The following is a 12178-nucleotide window of genomic DNA, read 5'->3' on the forward strand; positions in this document are numbered from 1 at the left end:
AGCATCGCGCGACCAGCGAGCTAGCAAGCGCGGCGACGACAATGGCGACAGCAACGAGTTGTGAGTAGCCGCTCGGCGGGAGCGGGGCCCTGCGGCGCGTCGCCGACAGCCGCGCACGCGACCCACGACCCACGTACATGCCCACACCCATGCACCCGTCGCCACTCTGACCCGCCCAGCACCCTTCTGGCGCAAGCTCCTGTGCATCGACGCGACCCCGCGCCCCGAGACAAAGCAGCTCTACTCGCGCGCGCAGGTCTCGCGCCGGAACCTAGGGCACGTCGACGAGGCGAGCAGCACGACGCCGCTGCGCCGCCCGGCGTCCAGGCTGCCCGCGCAGCGCACCGTGTCCTTCTCGACCCCGCTGAGGATAGACACGGCGCACGACGACTCGGCCGCGCTCCTCATGGGCTTTAGTACCGAGGAGCCCGAGGGCGGGTGGGCCGCCGCGCGCGGATGGACGCCGGCGAGCCCAAAGGCGAGCGTGTCGGGCCGCGGGAAGACCGAGGCGCAGCTGCTCGCTGAGGAGGCGCGGGCCGCGGCGGCCGAGGCGAGGGCTGAGCGGGAGAAGGCTGCGGCGGCGGCCGAGGGGGCGGAAGTCGAGGCAGCCAAGTCGGACGCGGATGGCGCCCGTGCCAGCGTCGCGAGCGTCGCGAGCGTCGTGAGCGAGAAGGAGGCCGGCGCTGAGGGGGCAGAGGAGGCGCAGCCGAGCGAGAGGGAAGAGCACACCGAGCCCGCCGAGCCCGCCGAGCCCACGGCCCCCGCCGAACCCGACACGTCCGCGGCGGCCGATGCACCCTCGCCAGCCTCGCCGCCCGGCTCCCCGCCGCCCGACTTCGACCTGAGCGTCAACGCGCCGCCGACGCACGACGCCGACGCACCGTCCTCGGCCGACAACAGCATCCGTATCGACTTTACGGCATCCCCGGCGCCGCTGCACGCCGAGGTGCTGGGGGGCGCGGGGGAGCCCGAGGCCGAAGTGCTGGCGGGGGCGGAGGGGGCCGTGGTGCGGTAGGCGTGGGCGGGCGCCGGGGGGCCGGGGCCAGTGTACGAGTAGTATAGTATGGTATGCACGCCGCATGTTGTCTCGTCATGCCGGGCCGGCGGGCACGGCGTTGGCGGGCCGTGTGCGGTGTCGGCGCGTCGTCGGAGTGCTGGTGTGGTGTCGTCGCCACTGGCACGGGGTGGCGGCCCCGCGTCAGATCGGTGCGCGGCATGCCGTGGCCGTGCGAACCAAAGTGGCTGCACCACTCAATGCAAAGCAGATGCACTCAAGTAGATGCAAAGTAGATGCAGGCGAACATGCACAGCACCCACTCAGCCACCACCACCACCATGGCGCCCCCAGCGACAATGCAAGCGCTCATCTACACGGGCTACGGCGGGCCCGAGGTCGCGACCCTCGTCACGCTCCCCACGCCCTCCCCCGGCCCTGGCGAGGTCCTCGTCGCCGTCGAGGCGGCCGCCTTGAACCCAGTCGACGTCTACCTCCGCTCTGGCGCCATGGCGCAGATCACGCCGCTCGCCTTCCCCCAGCTCGCGGGCAACGAGCTCTCCGGGCGCGTCGTGGCCCTCGGGGCCGGCGTCGAGCGCTTCGCCGTCGGCGATAGCGTCTTCGCGCGCGTGGGCAAGATGCGCACCGGCGCGCTGGCGCAGTACGTCTCCGTGCCGGCCGCGTTCGTGGCCCCGGCGCCCACCTCCGTCCCCCTCGCGAGCGCGGCCGGCCTCCCGCTCGCCGGGTTGACCGCGCTGCAGATGCTCGACGTGCTCGCCGTCAAGAAGGGCGACAGCTTGCTCATCGCCGGGGGGGCTACGGCCGTCGGGTGCTTCGCCATTCAGCTGGCCAAGGCACGCGGCGCGCGGGTCACGACCACCGCGAGCCCGGCGGGCAAGGCGCTCGTGGAGCGGCTCGGCGCGGACGCCGTCATCGACTACAAGGCGACCTCGCTCACCGCCTGGGCTGAGAGCAACGGGCACTTCGACAAGGTGTTCGACACGGCCGGGCCCAGGACAGACGTGAGCGACCTGCTCGGCGCGGCAGGGGCTACCGCGCACATCGTCACCGTGGCCGGTCCGATCAACCCGCACACATTCGACGACTACGTGCCCGCGTGGAAGAGGTGGTTCGTCAACGCCATCCTCTGGGCGCGGTTCCGCGGCACGGCGGCGCTGCTGGGCGACAGGCGGTACGAGTACTTCTTTATGAACCCCGACGGCGCGCAGCTCGCCCAGCTCGGCGCGATGGTGGACGCGGGCACGCTCCAGCTCACCGTGGATAGCGAGTACCCGCTGGCCGAGTACGCGGACGCGTTTGCGCGCCTCGAGAGCGGGCGCGCGAAGGGCAAGATCATTGTGCGGATGCCCGCTGCAGAGGAGTAGGCCTGATCCCGATGCATAATAGTCGTTCTGTATAGTCCCTGCAGTCCGTACTGTCCACGCACCCCCGCTACCACCACGACGGCGCGGCCCACCGCAGCCGCCACCCGCGCCACACGGCGCCGCTGCGCTCGCCCTCGCCCCAGCGGCTTGGGCCGGGCGTGGGCTCGGCGCGCGGGGTGGCGGGGGCGGGCGCCTGCCCAGCGTCACGCACCGCCCGCACAGCCGACGCACCCGCCGTGCTCCCGGCCGAGGACGACACGGCGGCCGAGCTCGCCGCGGTCGACTCCGGCGGCGAGCCGCCCGACGCGCTCGACGCCGAGCTGGCCGAGCTCGACGCCGTCGAGTATCCCGAGACCGAGCGCACGGCCGGCGGCGGAGGCGGCGGCTGGGCTCCCTTGCGCTTACCCCGCGCCTGCCGCGCGAGCTGGCGCACGCGCTCCCCGTCCTCAACCCTATCCTGCCGCTTCGCCTCGGCCTCCCTCCGGCGCCTCTTCTCCCTCGCCGCGCGCGCCCACCACCCCTCAGGCCGGGGGGGCCACACGTTGTCGTCGTACCACGCCGCCCTTGCGCGACTCGCCCTCGCGGCGTACGTCGCTGCCGCGGCCGCGCGCTTGCTCGCCTCGGCGCTCGCCCGCTGCGGGTTCGGCGCGCAGGCGGGGCACGCGGGCGCGTAGGGTATCCCAGCGGCGATGTGCGCGCCGTGCGTGCCCTCCAGGCTGTCGGAGGTGCTGGGCCCCGCTGGGGCGTCGGGCTCGAGGAACGAGTGCGGGCGCATGCTGAGTGACCTGCGGGAGGCGGCGTAGAGCGCCTTGTAGTCGGCTGAGACTGCTGCTGGCTTTAGGGCTGGGGTGTGAGCGGTGCTGGGGCGAGGGGGGGCGAGGGAGAAGCTGGCGAGGAGGCCCCCGCAGTGGCGATGCTCACAGCTCATGGCGAGGATGGTTCGGGGAGGCTTTGCGACTCACTCACCACTGCTGCCTGGCAATATACTCCTCTGGGTGGGCTCTGCGCTGCTCGGCCGTCGTGATGCGGGAGGCTACCGTGTGAGACGCCGTGAGACGTGCTGCTCGTTGCCGTGTCCAGCGTGGGGGGCATGGCGACCAGCCGCAGCGGTATAAGAGGCGGCGCTGGCACTCTGCAACGGCGACTGCTCGATGCGGATACCATTCATCCCTGCCCCAGATACGGCACGAGGGTATGCTGGGGCCCGGCTCCCACTCTAGCTCGGCAGCAGGCCCGCTGGCAGCTGACGCCGACGACGCTGATTTCTTTTTACTTTGCGCCGCTGATGTCAAGGTTGGGTTGCGCGAGCTAGGGTGGGCAGGTCATGTGGCTGCCGGCTGGATCTTGCCACTTTTGGCGCGCGAGGCTGTTTCAGTACATTGCAGGCACAGCACTGGAGCGCGAGCGAGCAACACCGAGGCAGCGGGGTGCAGATTAACTCTCACGATCCCACGGCGACTGCGATGGGGGCATGCTGCTGGCGAGCTGGCGCGGGGCCATGCGGCACTGGCACTGGTGGGTCACCTGCTCGTCGTCCCGCGCCGACCCGGCAGTGGGAATGGGAAGCAAAGCGGCAGCCGGACGAAGGTTGCCCCACCGCGACTGCTCTTGGCTCCACCGCCAGCCACCAGGTGCCTGGGCATCTGCGACGCTGAGAACGCAACCGACCTGCCTTGCATCGCAGTAGCAGCGCACCCATGTGCATACAAGCAAGCGCGCAGAAGCATATTTCTGCTTCTTTCATCGCATACCACACTAGATCACGAACGCCGACCACACTAGCCCGAGGCCACGACCCACTCGCGATGCCTCAAAAGCCAACAACGGGCCGCTGGCTCACGCCCCGCCCGCGCCGCATCGCAGCCCTCGCAGCTCCGTACGCGCGCACACCGCCCCCGCGCCGAGCGGAATCGGCAGCCTGCACCCGCGCCGATATGCGCTTCGACGACATGGACGTGGGGGATGTTGCGGGGTGGCGCAAGCCGGCGAGCCGGCCGGCAAGTCGGCCGGCAAGTCGGACGAGCTCGAGGGCCAGCTCGAGAGCCAACAGCGTGAGCTCGGAGCCGCCACCGCAGCGCAAGCTCGTGCAGGAGAAGGCCGTGCCCCTCGCGCTGGTCCTCCCCCCGACGCCGGTCCGCGCTGGACTCGACGAGGCGCGCTCCCCAACGCTCCCCGCCCCGCCCGCAGCGCCCCTTGCCTCGCCGACCCTCCCCACCCCCCCAGCCCTCGCCGCACCCCCCGCTGCGCTCCTCCGCGACTGGCGCAGCGTGCCCATCACGCGCGTGGTGCGCTCCCGCTCGCCCAAGGACGCCGACGTGGCGCTCGCCGCGCTGCCGCGTGTCGCTGTGCCCCCGGGCGCGCGATGACTCTACGACTAGCCAGAAGGACGGACGTTACGACGCTGTACACTAGCTGCGACGCTGTACATTAGCTGCGGCGCTGTACATTAGCTGCATGTATGCATTGGCTGGGCCTGGACGTCGGCTGGGTGCAGTGCGGGCGGTGCAGACGGACACGGAGTTGGAGCTCCACCCGTCGTGCCAAGTTTGGACCAACCACCGCTGCCAAGCCTCCCTCCGCCACCCGACATGACTCTTCCAACTTGCTCGCGTGCAGTTCATATTCTGGGCCTGGTTCCTCCCCCGGCGAATCCTTCCATGGGGTTCTGCCTAAGCTCGTGGACAGTCTTAGGCAGAGTTGCGCCGCGGCGCGTCCTACCACCGCGTCGGGAGTGCGACTGCCACCTTCTGGAACGGCTCGCCCGACCGACCGTCATGACCCCGTCTTCACCGCCTCGCTCACGCTCCACCAGTATCGGTCGCGTGCTCAGCACAGGTGTGCACGACGGCCTCGCCCCCTCTTCTGGGGTTGGATCTACCGCGGCAGAGTGGCGACAGCGTTTTGGTCATTGACAAGTCGGCTTGGTCATGGCGACAAGTCTTGGTCATGGGGTCGTCATGAGCCGCGGCACCTGGGTCGCTTCCCTTCTCCCATGTACACCAATTCCAGCATTCCTGTGCCCGACACGTCAGCTGTTACCCGTAACCCTCCCCTCCCCCCCACGCCGCGTCGCAGCGCGCGGCGCGTGGTCTGTGGCGGCACTGCCATACCTCGCCCACCTGACGACGAGCGCGGCGTGTCTGGTCTGGGTCAGTCGATCGGGAGCACGCACGTGTAGGGGGTACGTTCGCGCCGCTTGCACGGTGGCGGCTCTGCGCCAATCCCCGCGCTCCGACTTGTCCAGACACGCGTGCCCGACGACGACGGCGACGACGTACGTCGCCGGCCTGGCCCCGCCACACCGTCATCCGCGTCATTGTGGCGAATCGTGCCAAGAGGCACGAGCCACTTGCCTGCGTTGTTCATATGCAGCGGCGAGTGCATACCTCTGACTGTTCTCCACCCCTCCACTCCCTCTGGCAACCAACAATGTCGTTCCACGACCACGACCCAACGCGCCAGCCCTCGCACTGGGGCGCGAAGTACTACCACACCGGCGAGGCGACGTTCAGCAACCCGCTCGCGCGCATCGGCAGCCGCGAGGCCGGCCCGAGCTACTGGCGCCACTCGGAGGTGCGCGAGCGTACCTCCGCCGACAGTGGGCGCCTCGATGAGCTCGCAGCGACGCAGAGCAGCACGACCATGTGGCACGCGGCACACTGCACCGTCGGGCGCGGGGAGCGCACGCGGACCCGGCGCGCGAGCGTCTCCCCTCCCTCGGCGAGTGCGGCGTCGACCCGCCCCCCGTCCCCGAGCACCAGCGCCCACGGCACGACGTACACCACGCCGCGCCGCGGCTCGGCCCCCGCGACCGGCGCACACACCGGCCCCGGCCTCGCCCTCAGCCGCACCCTCACCCGCGGCGTAACCCGCACCATGACGCGCGCGACCACGATCACCGTGTCCGACCCGCGCTTCACCCCCGAGTGCCCGGTGTGCGAGCGCATCCGCAGCCAGGAGGCTGACGAGAAGCGCCGCAAGCACCACACACCCCGCGGGCCCAACTGGAGCCGCATGCTCGACAGCGCCGGGCGCAAGCGCGAGATCCCGCGCGGGTGGTGGTATCGCATGTGGAACTGATATGCATTCTGTTTGGCGTCGAGGCTACGGTGCCTTGCGCCGTGTCGTGTCGAGGCTGCCGCGCGCCTGAGCAGACGCGAACACGCCCTTCGTGGCAGACCGCACCACCCCGTCATCCTCGCTCATCCACTCGACGGCCGTGAGCTGCCCCTCGTCGTCAGAGTGCGCCGTCGCGTCCGAGCCAGGGCTCTCGAGGCACGCGCTGAGGTGGGCGTGGTGGCGGATAGGCGGCGGGATGAGCGGCGGGACCGGCACGCGGACCGAGTGTGGTCTCTGCGCGTCGGACACGGCACGCCTCGGCCGGAGTACCGGCCCGTCCTCGCCCCGCCTGAGCTGGAGCGTCGCCCCAGCGTGGCGCTGCGCGTCGATCGCGTCCACCGCGTCCGCGATCCACGTCGGCACGCGCCGCCGCATCTCGACGCACCACGCGCAGCCTGTGTGTGCCCTCGCGTCCCCGTGAAAGAGGTTGAGCCAGAGCGCCTCAGCAGCCCCCGGGTCAAGCGTGGCCATGAGGAGCGCGGTCGCGATGGCGTCGGCGAGCCCGAAGACCTGGGTCTGGGGCGCGCCCCGCGCCGTCAAAGTGTTGACGACGAGCGCCTCGAGCTCGGCTGCCGCGCGGCTGTCGTACAGCTCGTTCGAGTGCTGTCTCGGCGCGCCGGCATGCAGCGAGGCCGGGAGGGCGAGCAGCTTCTTCCACCACGGCGTGCGGAAGGAGATGCCGAGGACGCCGCCGTTGGGCGGCGCGGGCCGGACGGGCGCGCGCGGGGCCGAGGGCCCGGGCGCCTTGGTCGGCCGACGCGTGTACTGCACCGCTGGGTACGTGGGCGACGGGAGCGCGAGCGGCAGGTCGGTCGCGCTGTGGTGGTACGGGCGCTGGTAGTGGTAGATTGATGCTGGGGGGTTAGCTGGGGCGCGGGTGGGTAGGGGGGGCACGCACTCATCGTTGATAGTTGCTGGGGGAGAGGACCCACCCCGAGGCCGATTTATACAGCCATGTCGAGATGCACGACTGCCCACACGAGCTTAGCCCGCCAGGCCCGATTCACCGACCACAACAATAGCCACTCGGCGACCGTCGGATTCAGCGTGGCCCGTGCACCCGCCACATGGCGCGCCACTGCCGCCACTGCGGCCCACGGCTGCTCCAAGCGGCGCATGGTGGGTGAGCACGCGCCGCCCGGTGGCACGACACAACGGTGCATGCACCGTGGGCACGGTGGCGGCGCCGCAGCAGATCTGCAGGGCGACGTCGGCTCGCATGTTGCGGCACTGGTGCGGTCGGTCAGACGATGTGATGTCGGAAGTGTTCGCGTCGCCAAGTGGGCTCTACTCTCATAAGTACCACCCGACTCGGAGTGCTTGTAAGCAGGTGGTGAACCCACGCTCGCTGGGTCATAGCGGCGACGCCGCGCGCCGCGGGGCCTCGCGCACGCAGGCTCAAGACGCGTCGACCGCACAACCCCCGACAGTCGACATTACACTGCAAGATCCGGCACTGGCATTTGCATACAAACGCGCTGCGGTGCTCAACTCGCACTAACGCCATACCACGGCATGTCACTCGCTCACCCGCCCCCTATGCCGCAGCCTTGAACTCGTACCCGCCCTTGCGGTCCTCGGCCTTGACCGTAAACTCGGACAGCACCTCGCCCTCGACACCAGGGTACGACAGCTTGACGTTGACCGTCTCGCCGTCGACAATGGGTCCGACACCAGCCGGCGTGCCGGTGAGCAGCACGTCGCCCTCCTCGAGGCGCATGATGCCCGACACGAACTCGATGAGCGTCGGCACGTCGAAGATCATGTCCTTGGTCACGCCCTTCTGCTTGATCTTGCCGTCGATCGACAGCTCGAGCCCGACGTTGGTGTTGTCCGCGATCGCAGACTTGGGGATGAAGGGGCCGATGGGCGTGAACGTGTCAAAGCCCTTGGCAGCCGACCAGGGCAGGCCCTTTTTCTTGACCGCGTCCTGCATGTTGCGCGCCGTGAGGTCGATGGCGAGGGCTGGAGCGAGCGAGCAGTGGGACAGCAGGAGAGTACAGGTACGCAACGAGTTTAAAAACACCTGTCAGCACCACACCCACAGCCAGCCCATCGCCATTGCGACCCCACTCACTGTAGCCGGCGATGTACGAGTCCGCCTGCGCCTTGGGGATGTCGCGCCCGTTCTTGCCAATCACGACGCCGAGCTCGACCTCGTGGTGGAGCTTGACGCCGCGCGGGATCTCGACGGGGCCCTCACCGGGGGAGAGGTACGACGACGTGGGCTTGAGGAAGAAGAAGGGCTCTGGGGGGTGTTAGCGGGGGAGGAGAGGAGCTCGCCGGCTCGCTCGCGCTCACCCTTCGGCACGGCGTTGCCCAGCTCCTTGGCGTGGTCGACGTAGTTGCGCCCGATGGCGACGATCTTGCGGCCGTTGCGGAGGAACGAGGCCATGTTGGTTGAGAGTAGGATGAGAAAAGTGCAATGGCGAGATGGATGCGAGTGAAGCGACACGGTTGTGTGCGTGCTCACTCGCTCGCTCGCTCGGTGGTGCATCGGCCCGTCGGCTCAGACACCGAAGCGAGCGGCCACGCGCCGACAAGACGGAGATATCCGACGCGCAGCAACGTTGCTGCCTACCATTGCCGCGCAAAACCGACAAACCCCTTGCTCTTGCTCTATCGACTCGATGCATGCTCATCACCGCCGCGCCTTCGCAACGAGCTTCTCCAGCTCGCTCGTGTCTAGTGTTTGGAACTCGCCCCCGGAGGTAGCGGCCGCAGACGACCGACCACCCTTGTTCCTCCCCGCCTCGCCACTGTACGCGCCCAGCGTGCCGCCCGACTTGTGCAGTCGGCCCTGCTTTCGCACAGCCTCGTACATCCTCCTCTCGGTCTCGTTCCTCGCCGTCGTCTCCTTTCCGCCGCGCGGTTGGTCGTCGTCGTCCTCGCCGTCCTCGCCGTCGCGCTTGCGCTTGTTGCTCGTGGCTGACGACGTGATCTTCGCCTTGGCGGGCTTGATGGTCGCGGCGAGCGTTCCAGGTGCCTCACGAAGCGCAAACGACTTGGCAAGATGTCCGAGATGCAGCGACTTGACGTGGAAGAAGCGGCGCTCTTCCAGTGGGTGTGTGGAGTAGGCGCGAATGAAGGAGGAAAAGGCCTTACGCGCCAGTGCGGCGTTCTGCGCGTGTCAGTGTTGCTTGGAATGCTGAGGTTGCAACACTCACCTGGTCGTCACCCAGGACCCATCGCTCGAACGACAGCTGCACGTCCGTTGCGCGCTGCTCGTACTCGTGCCCACGGCCACCGAATCCACGACGCAACACCTCGTTGACGCCCACCTGGGCAAGACGCACGCTGCCGCCGTCCTGGCCGTCAACCTCCTCTGCCGCACCCATCTTGCTCTCCACCCAGGGGACCCACTCGGTCTCACTTGGCGCAACAAACGCCCACGCCTCACCACCCTTACCAGCACGAGCCGTACGACCGACACGGTGGACATACTCGCTGGCGCCACCTTCTGTCGGCAGGTCGTACTGCACGACAGCGCGAACGAGAGGCAGGTCAAGACCACGCGAGGCGACTGAAGTGGCGAGGAGGATGGACGCGTGGGGAGTCGGCTCCTTGAAGGCCTTGAGCGAGGCGAGACGCGTCTTGAGGGGGAGCGAACCGTGCAGGCGCTGGATCGTGGTGTTGGGCAGGAGCGACGAGCGCAGCGTGACGTTGTCCGGGTCGTCCGCCGCCTTGGGCTTCGGCTTTGGCTTTGGCTTCGCCTTCGCCTTCGCCTTGGTCTTTTCGCCTCCCTCGCTCTCGTCATCGTCGTCGTCGTCGTCATCGTCGCTGCCCTCCTCTTCGGCCTCCTCGGCCTCGGGTTTAGGACCGCCCATTGATGCGCCGCCGAGCAGCTTGTAGTGGTAGTCGACCGCATCGGTTGAGGACAAGAACACGATCACCTTGGTGCCGTCGTTCTCTCCCTCGACATGGATTTTGGCCCCAGATCCCACTAGCAATCGCAGCAGTGCCACAAGCGTCACGAGCCTGAGCTTGGCGGGTGTGACGACGTACTTCTGCGACAGCTGGGACGGCGGGGTGAACTTCTCGCTCGTCTCCGGCAGGACGACTGCACTGGCGGCCTTGAGCGCATCCGCGACCTTGTCATCCGCCTCCGCTCTCTTCTTCTTCTCCTTCATCTCGACGTCGGCGGACCGGAAGACGATGGGGTCGCGGAGCGCCATGCCTGCCAATCGCTCGACCTTTGCGTCGACGGTAGCCGAACACAACACGGTCTGACGTCCGCGGTTCCAGTAAGGCCAGCGCATGAGACCGCCTCCCTCCTCGTCCATCTCGCGCTCCGCGGCGATCTCGTTCCTCCGCCTGCCGTCCATGGCCTTGATGATGCCCTGGATGGTCTCCTCGAAGCCGAGGTCCATAAGCCTGTCCGCTTCGTCGAGCACGAGGAACATGCACTTGCCGGTCTGGAAGCTGGCCGTGTTCTGGAGGTGGTCGAGGAGACGACCAGGAGTCGACACGATGATGGGCACACCCTTGCGCAGCTTGGCCTTCTCGTGGGTACGGGTCGAGCCACCGACGAGCAAGCCAGAGACGAGCCAACGCGTGTAGCCGCGGTCCTCCTCATCATCGGGGAGCGACAGCGCCATGCGCAGGATGTTCTCAAGGACCTGAGAGATCTGTTGGGCCAGTTCGCGGGTCGGGGCTAGGATGATGGCGAGTGTGCCGATGGAGCGGTCGATGTATGACAGTTTGGAGAGGGGCAGGAGCGTCTGGATGATGGGCAGGAGGAACGACAGCGTCTTACCGGAACCAGTCTGGCTCTGGATGAAGACGTCGCGCGGTCCCTCGTCGGCCACTGGCTTGGCAAAACCCTCCTCGTCCTCTTCTCTCCTCGCCGAGATGTCAAGCGGGGAGGACAGCATGTGCGGGAGCGCCGACTTCTGGATGCCCGTTGGCGCCTTGATCTCCATCTTGTTCTGGAGGTGGTGGACAAGGAGGGGGTCGAGGCCGAGGCCGGCAAACGTGTTGGTGTCGCCTACAAGCGGTGCGTTAGACGGCGCGCCCACGACCTTCTCCACTGATGTCTTGACATATGGTACCAGGGGGTTGGCGGTGAACAGCGACGAGATGATCTGCGGGCCGGCCGGCGCCGCGGCGGCCTTGGGAGCGGGCACCTCCTTCGGAGCGACGTCCATCGGGAGGCGAGATGGTCCAGCTTCGGCGGACGGCGCGGGTGCGGCCTTGGCGGCTGGACGGGCCTGCTCAGGCTTGGGGCGCGACACTGGTACCGCAGGTCGTGCGACCGGGGCAGCGGGCTTCGGGGCAGGCCTGGCTGCCGGAGCTGGAGGAGCAGCACGGACGGGCGGCTCACCAACTGGCCTTGTCGTCGCCGGCTCAGCCTTGCCCGTCTCGTACTTCTTCACCACGCGCCTCGCGGCCTGCTTGGCCTTGACACTGAATGTCAGCTAGGAGAAGGACGAGGTAGCTCACCGGTCAGTCCACCGACCGCCCTTCTTCGGGGCGAGCTGGCGGCGGACGTTTCCGCCATCGGGGACGGAAAAGTTGAGCTCGATCCCGCCGTCGTCCATGATGTTTGGGGTTGGAGAGATGAAGTGCAGTTGTCAACGTGATCTCGCTGCTGCAAGGTTTCAAGATTTCCGGCCAGAGATGGGCGGCAAATCGAGCCGTGCCTGAATTTTAATGCGTGTCAATTTTTATCAATGCGGGG

At 68.3% G+C, this 12178-nt stretch overlaps 8 protein-coding genes across 8 annotated transcripts; 4 read left to right on the forward strand and 4 right to left on the reverse strand.

The window, feature by feature from the left end:
* Positions 1 to 41: 41 nt before the first annotated feature.
* Positions 42 to 1015, forward strand: Q8F55_006377 (uncharacterized protein; the record flags this gene model as incomplete). The annotated part of the gene is made up of 2 exons (XM_069354837.1): positions 42 to 60; positions 180 to 1015. The coding sequence occupies 2 exons, from the start codon at positions 42 to 44 to the stop codon at positions 1013 to 1015; spliced, it is 855 nt and encodes a 284-aa protein (XP_069206908.1).
* Positions 1016 to 1335: 320 nt separating this feature from the next.
* On the forward strand, positions 1336 to 2379 carry Q8F55_006378 (uncharacterized protein; the record flags this gene model as incomplete). The annotated part of the gene is made up of 1 exon (XM_069354838.1): positions 1336 to 2379. One exon carries the CDS (start codon positions 1336 to 1338, stop codon positions 2377 to 2379), a length of 1044 nt encoding a protein of 347 aa, XP_069206909.1.
* A 67-nt stretch (positions 2380 to 2446) lies between these two features.
* Positions 2447 to 3307, reverse strand: Q8F55_006379 (uncharacterized protein; the record flags this gene model as incomplete). Its single annotated transcript, XM_069354839.1, has 2 exons — positions 2447 to 3222; positions 3301 to 3307. The coding sequence occupies 2 exons, from the start codon at positions 3305 to 3307 to the stop codon at positions 2447 to 2449; spliced, it is 783 nt and encodes a 260-aa protein (XP_069206910.1).
* Positions 3308 to 4184: 877 nt separating this feature from the next.
* Q8F55_006380 (uncharacterized protein) lies at positions 4185 to 4745 on the forward strand (the record flags this gene model as incomplete). The annotated part of the gene is made up of 1 exon (XM_069354840.1): positions 4185 to 4745. One exon carries the CDS (start codon positions 4185 to 4187, stop codon positions 4743 to 4745), a length of 561 nt encoding a protein of 186 aa, XP_069206911.1.
* Positions 4746 to 5808: 1063 nt separating this feature from the next.
* Q8F55_006381 (uncharacterized protein) lies at positions 5809 to 6459 on the forward strand (the record flags this gene model as incomplete). Its single annotated transcript, XM_069354841.1, has 1 exon — positions 5809 to 6459. The coding sequence occupies one exon, from the start codon at positions 5809 to 5811 to the stop codon at positions 6457 to 6459; it is 651 nt and encodes a 216-aa protein (XP_069206912.1).
* Positions 6460 to 6483: 24 nt separating this feature from the next.
* On the reverse strand, positions 6484 to 7400 carry Q8F55_006382 (uncharacterized protein; the record flags this gene model as incomplete). The annotated part of the gene is made up of 2 exons (XM_069354842.1): positions 6484 to 7352; positions 7397 to 7400. The coding sequence occupies 2 exons, from the start codon at positions 7398 to 7400 to the stop codon at positions 6484 to 6486; spliced, it is 873 nt and encodes a 290-aa protein (XP_069206913.1).
* A 635-nt stretch (positions 7401 to 8035) lies between these two features.
* Positions 8036 to 8893, reverse strand: Q8F55_006383 (uncharacterized protein; the record flags this gene model as incomplete). The annotated part of the gene is made up of 3 exons (XM_069354843.1): positions 8036 to 8463; positions 8576 to 8746; positions 8800 to 8893. The coding sequence occupies 3 exons, from the start codon at positions 8891 to 8893 to the stop codon at positions 8036 to 8038; spliced, it is 693 nt and encodes a 230-aa protein (XP_069206914.1).
* Positions 8894 to 9139: 246 nt separating this feature from the next.
* DBP7 (ATP-dependent RNA helicase dbp7) lies at positions 9140 to 12038 on the reverse strand (the record flags this gene model as incomplete). The annotated part of the gene is made up of 3 exons (XM_069354844.1): positions 9140 to 9619; positions 9666 to 11904; positions 11941 to 12038. The coding sequence occupies 3 exons, from the start codon at positions 12036 to 12038 to the stop codon at positions 9140 to 9142; spliced, it is 2817 nt and encodes a 938-aa protein (XP_069206915.1).
* Between the last annotated feature and the right edge of the window lie 140 nt (positions 12039 to 12178).

Source organism: Vanrija albida (genome assembly GCF_041260175.1).
Source record: "Vanrija albida strain AlHP1 chromosome Unknown contig_5, whole genome shotgun sequence".
NCBI lineage: Eukaryota > Fungi > Basidiomycota > Tremellomycetes > Trichosporonales > Trichosporonaceae > Vanrija > Vanrija albida.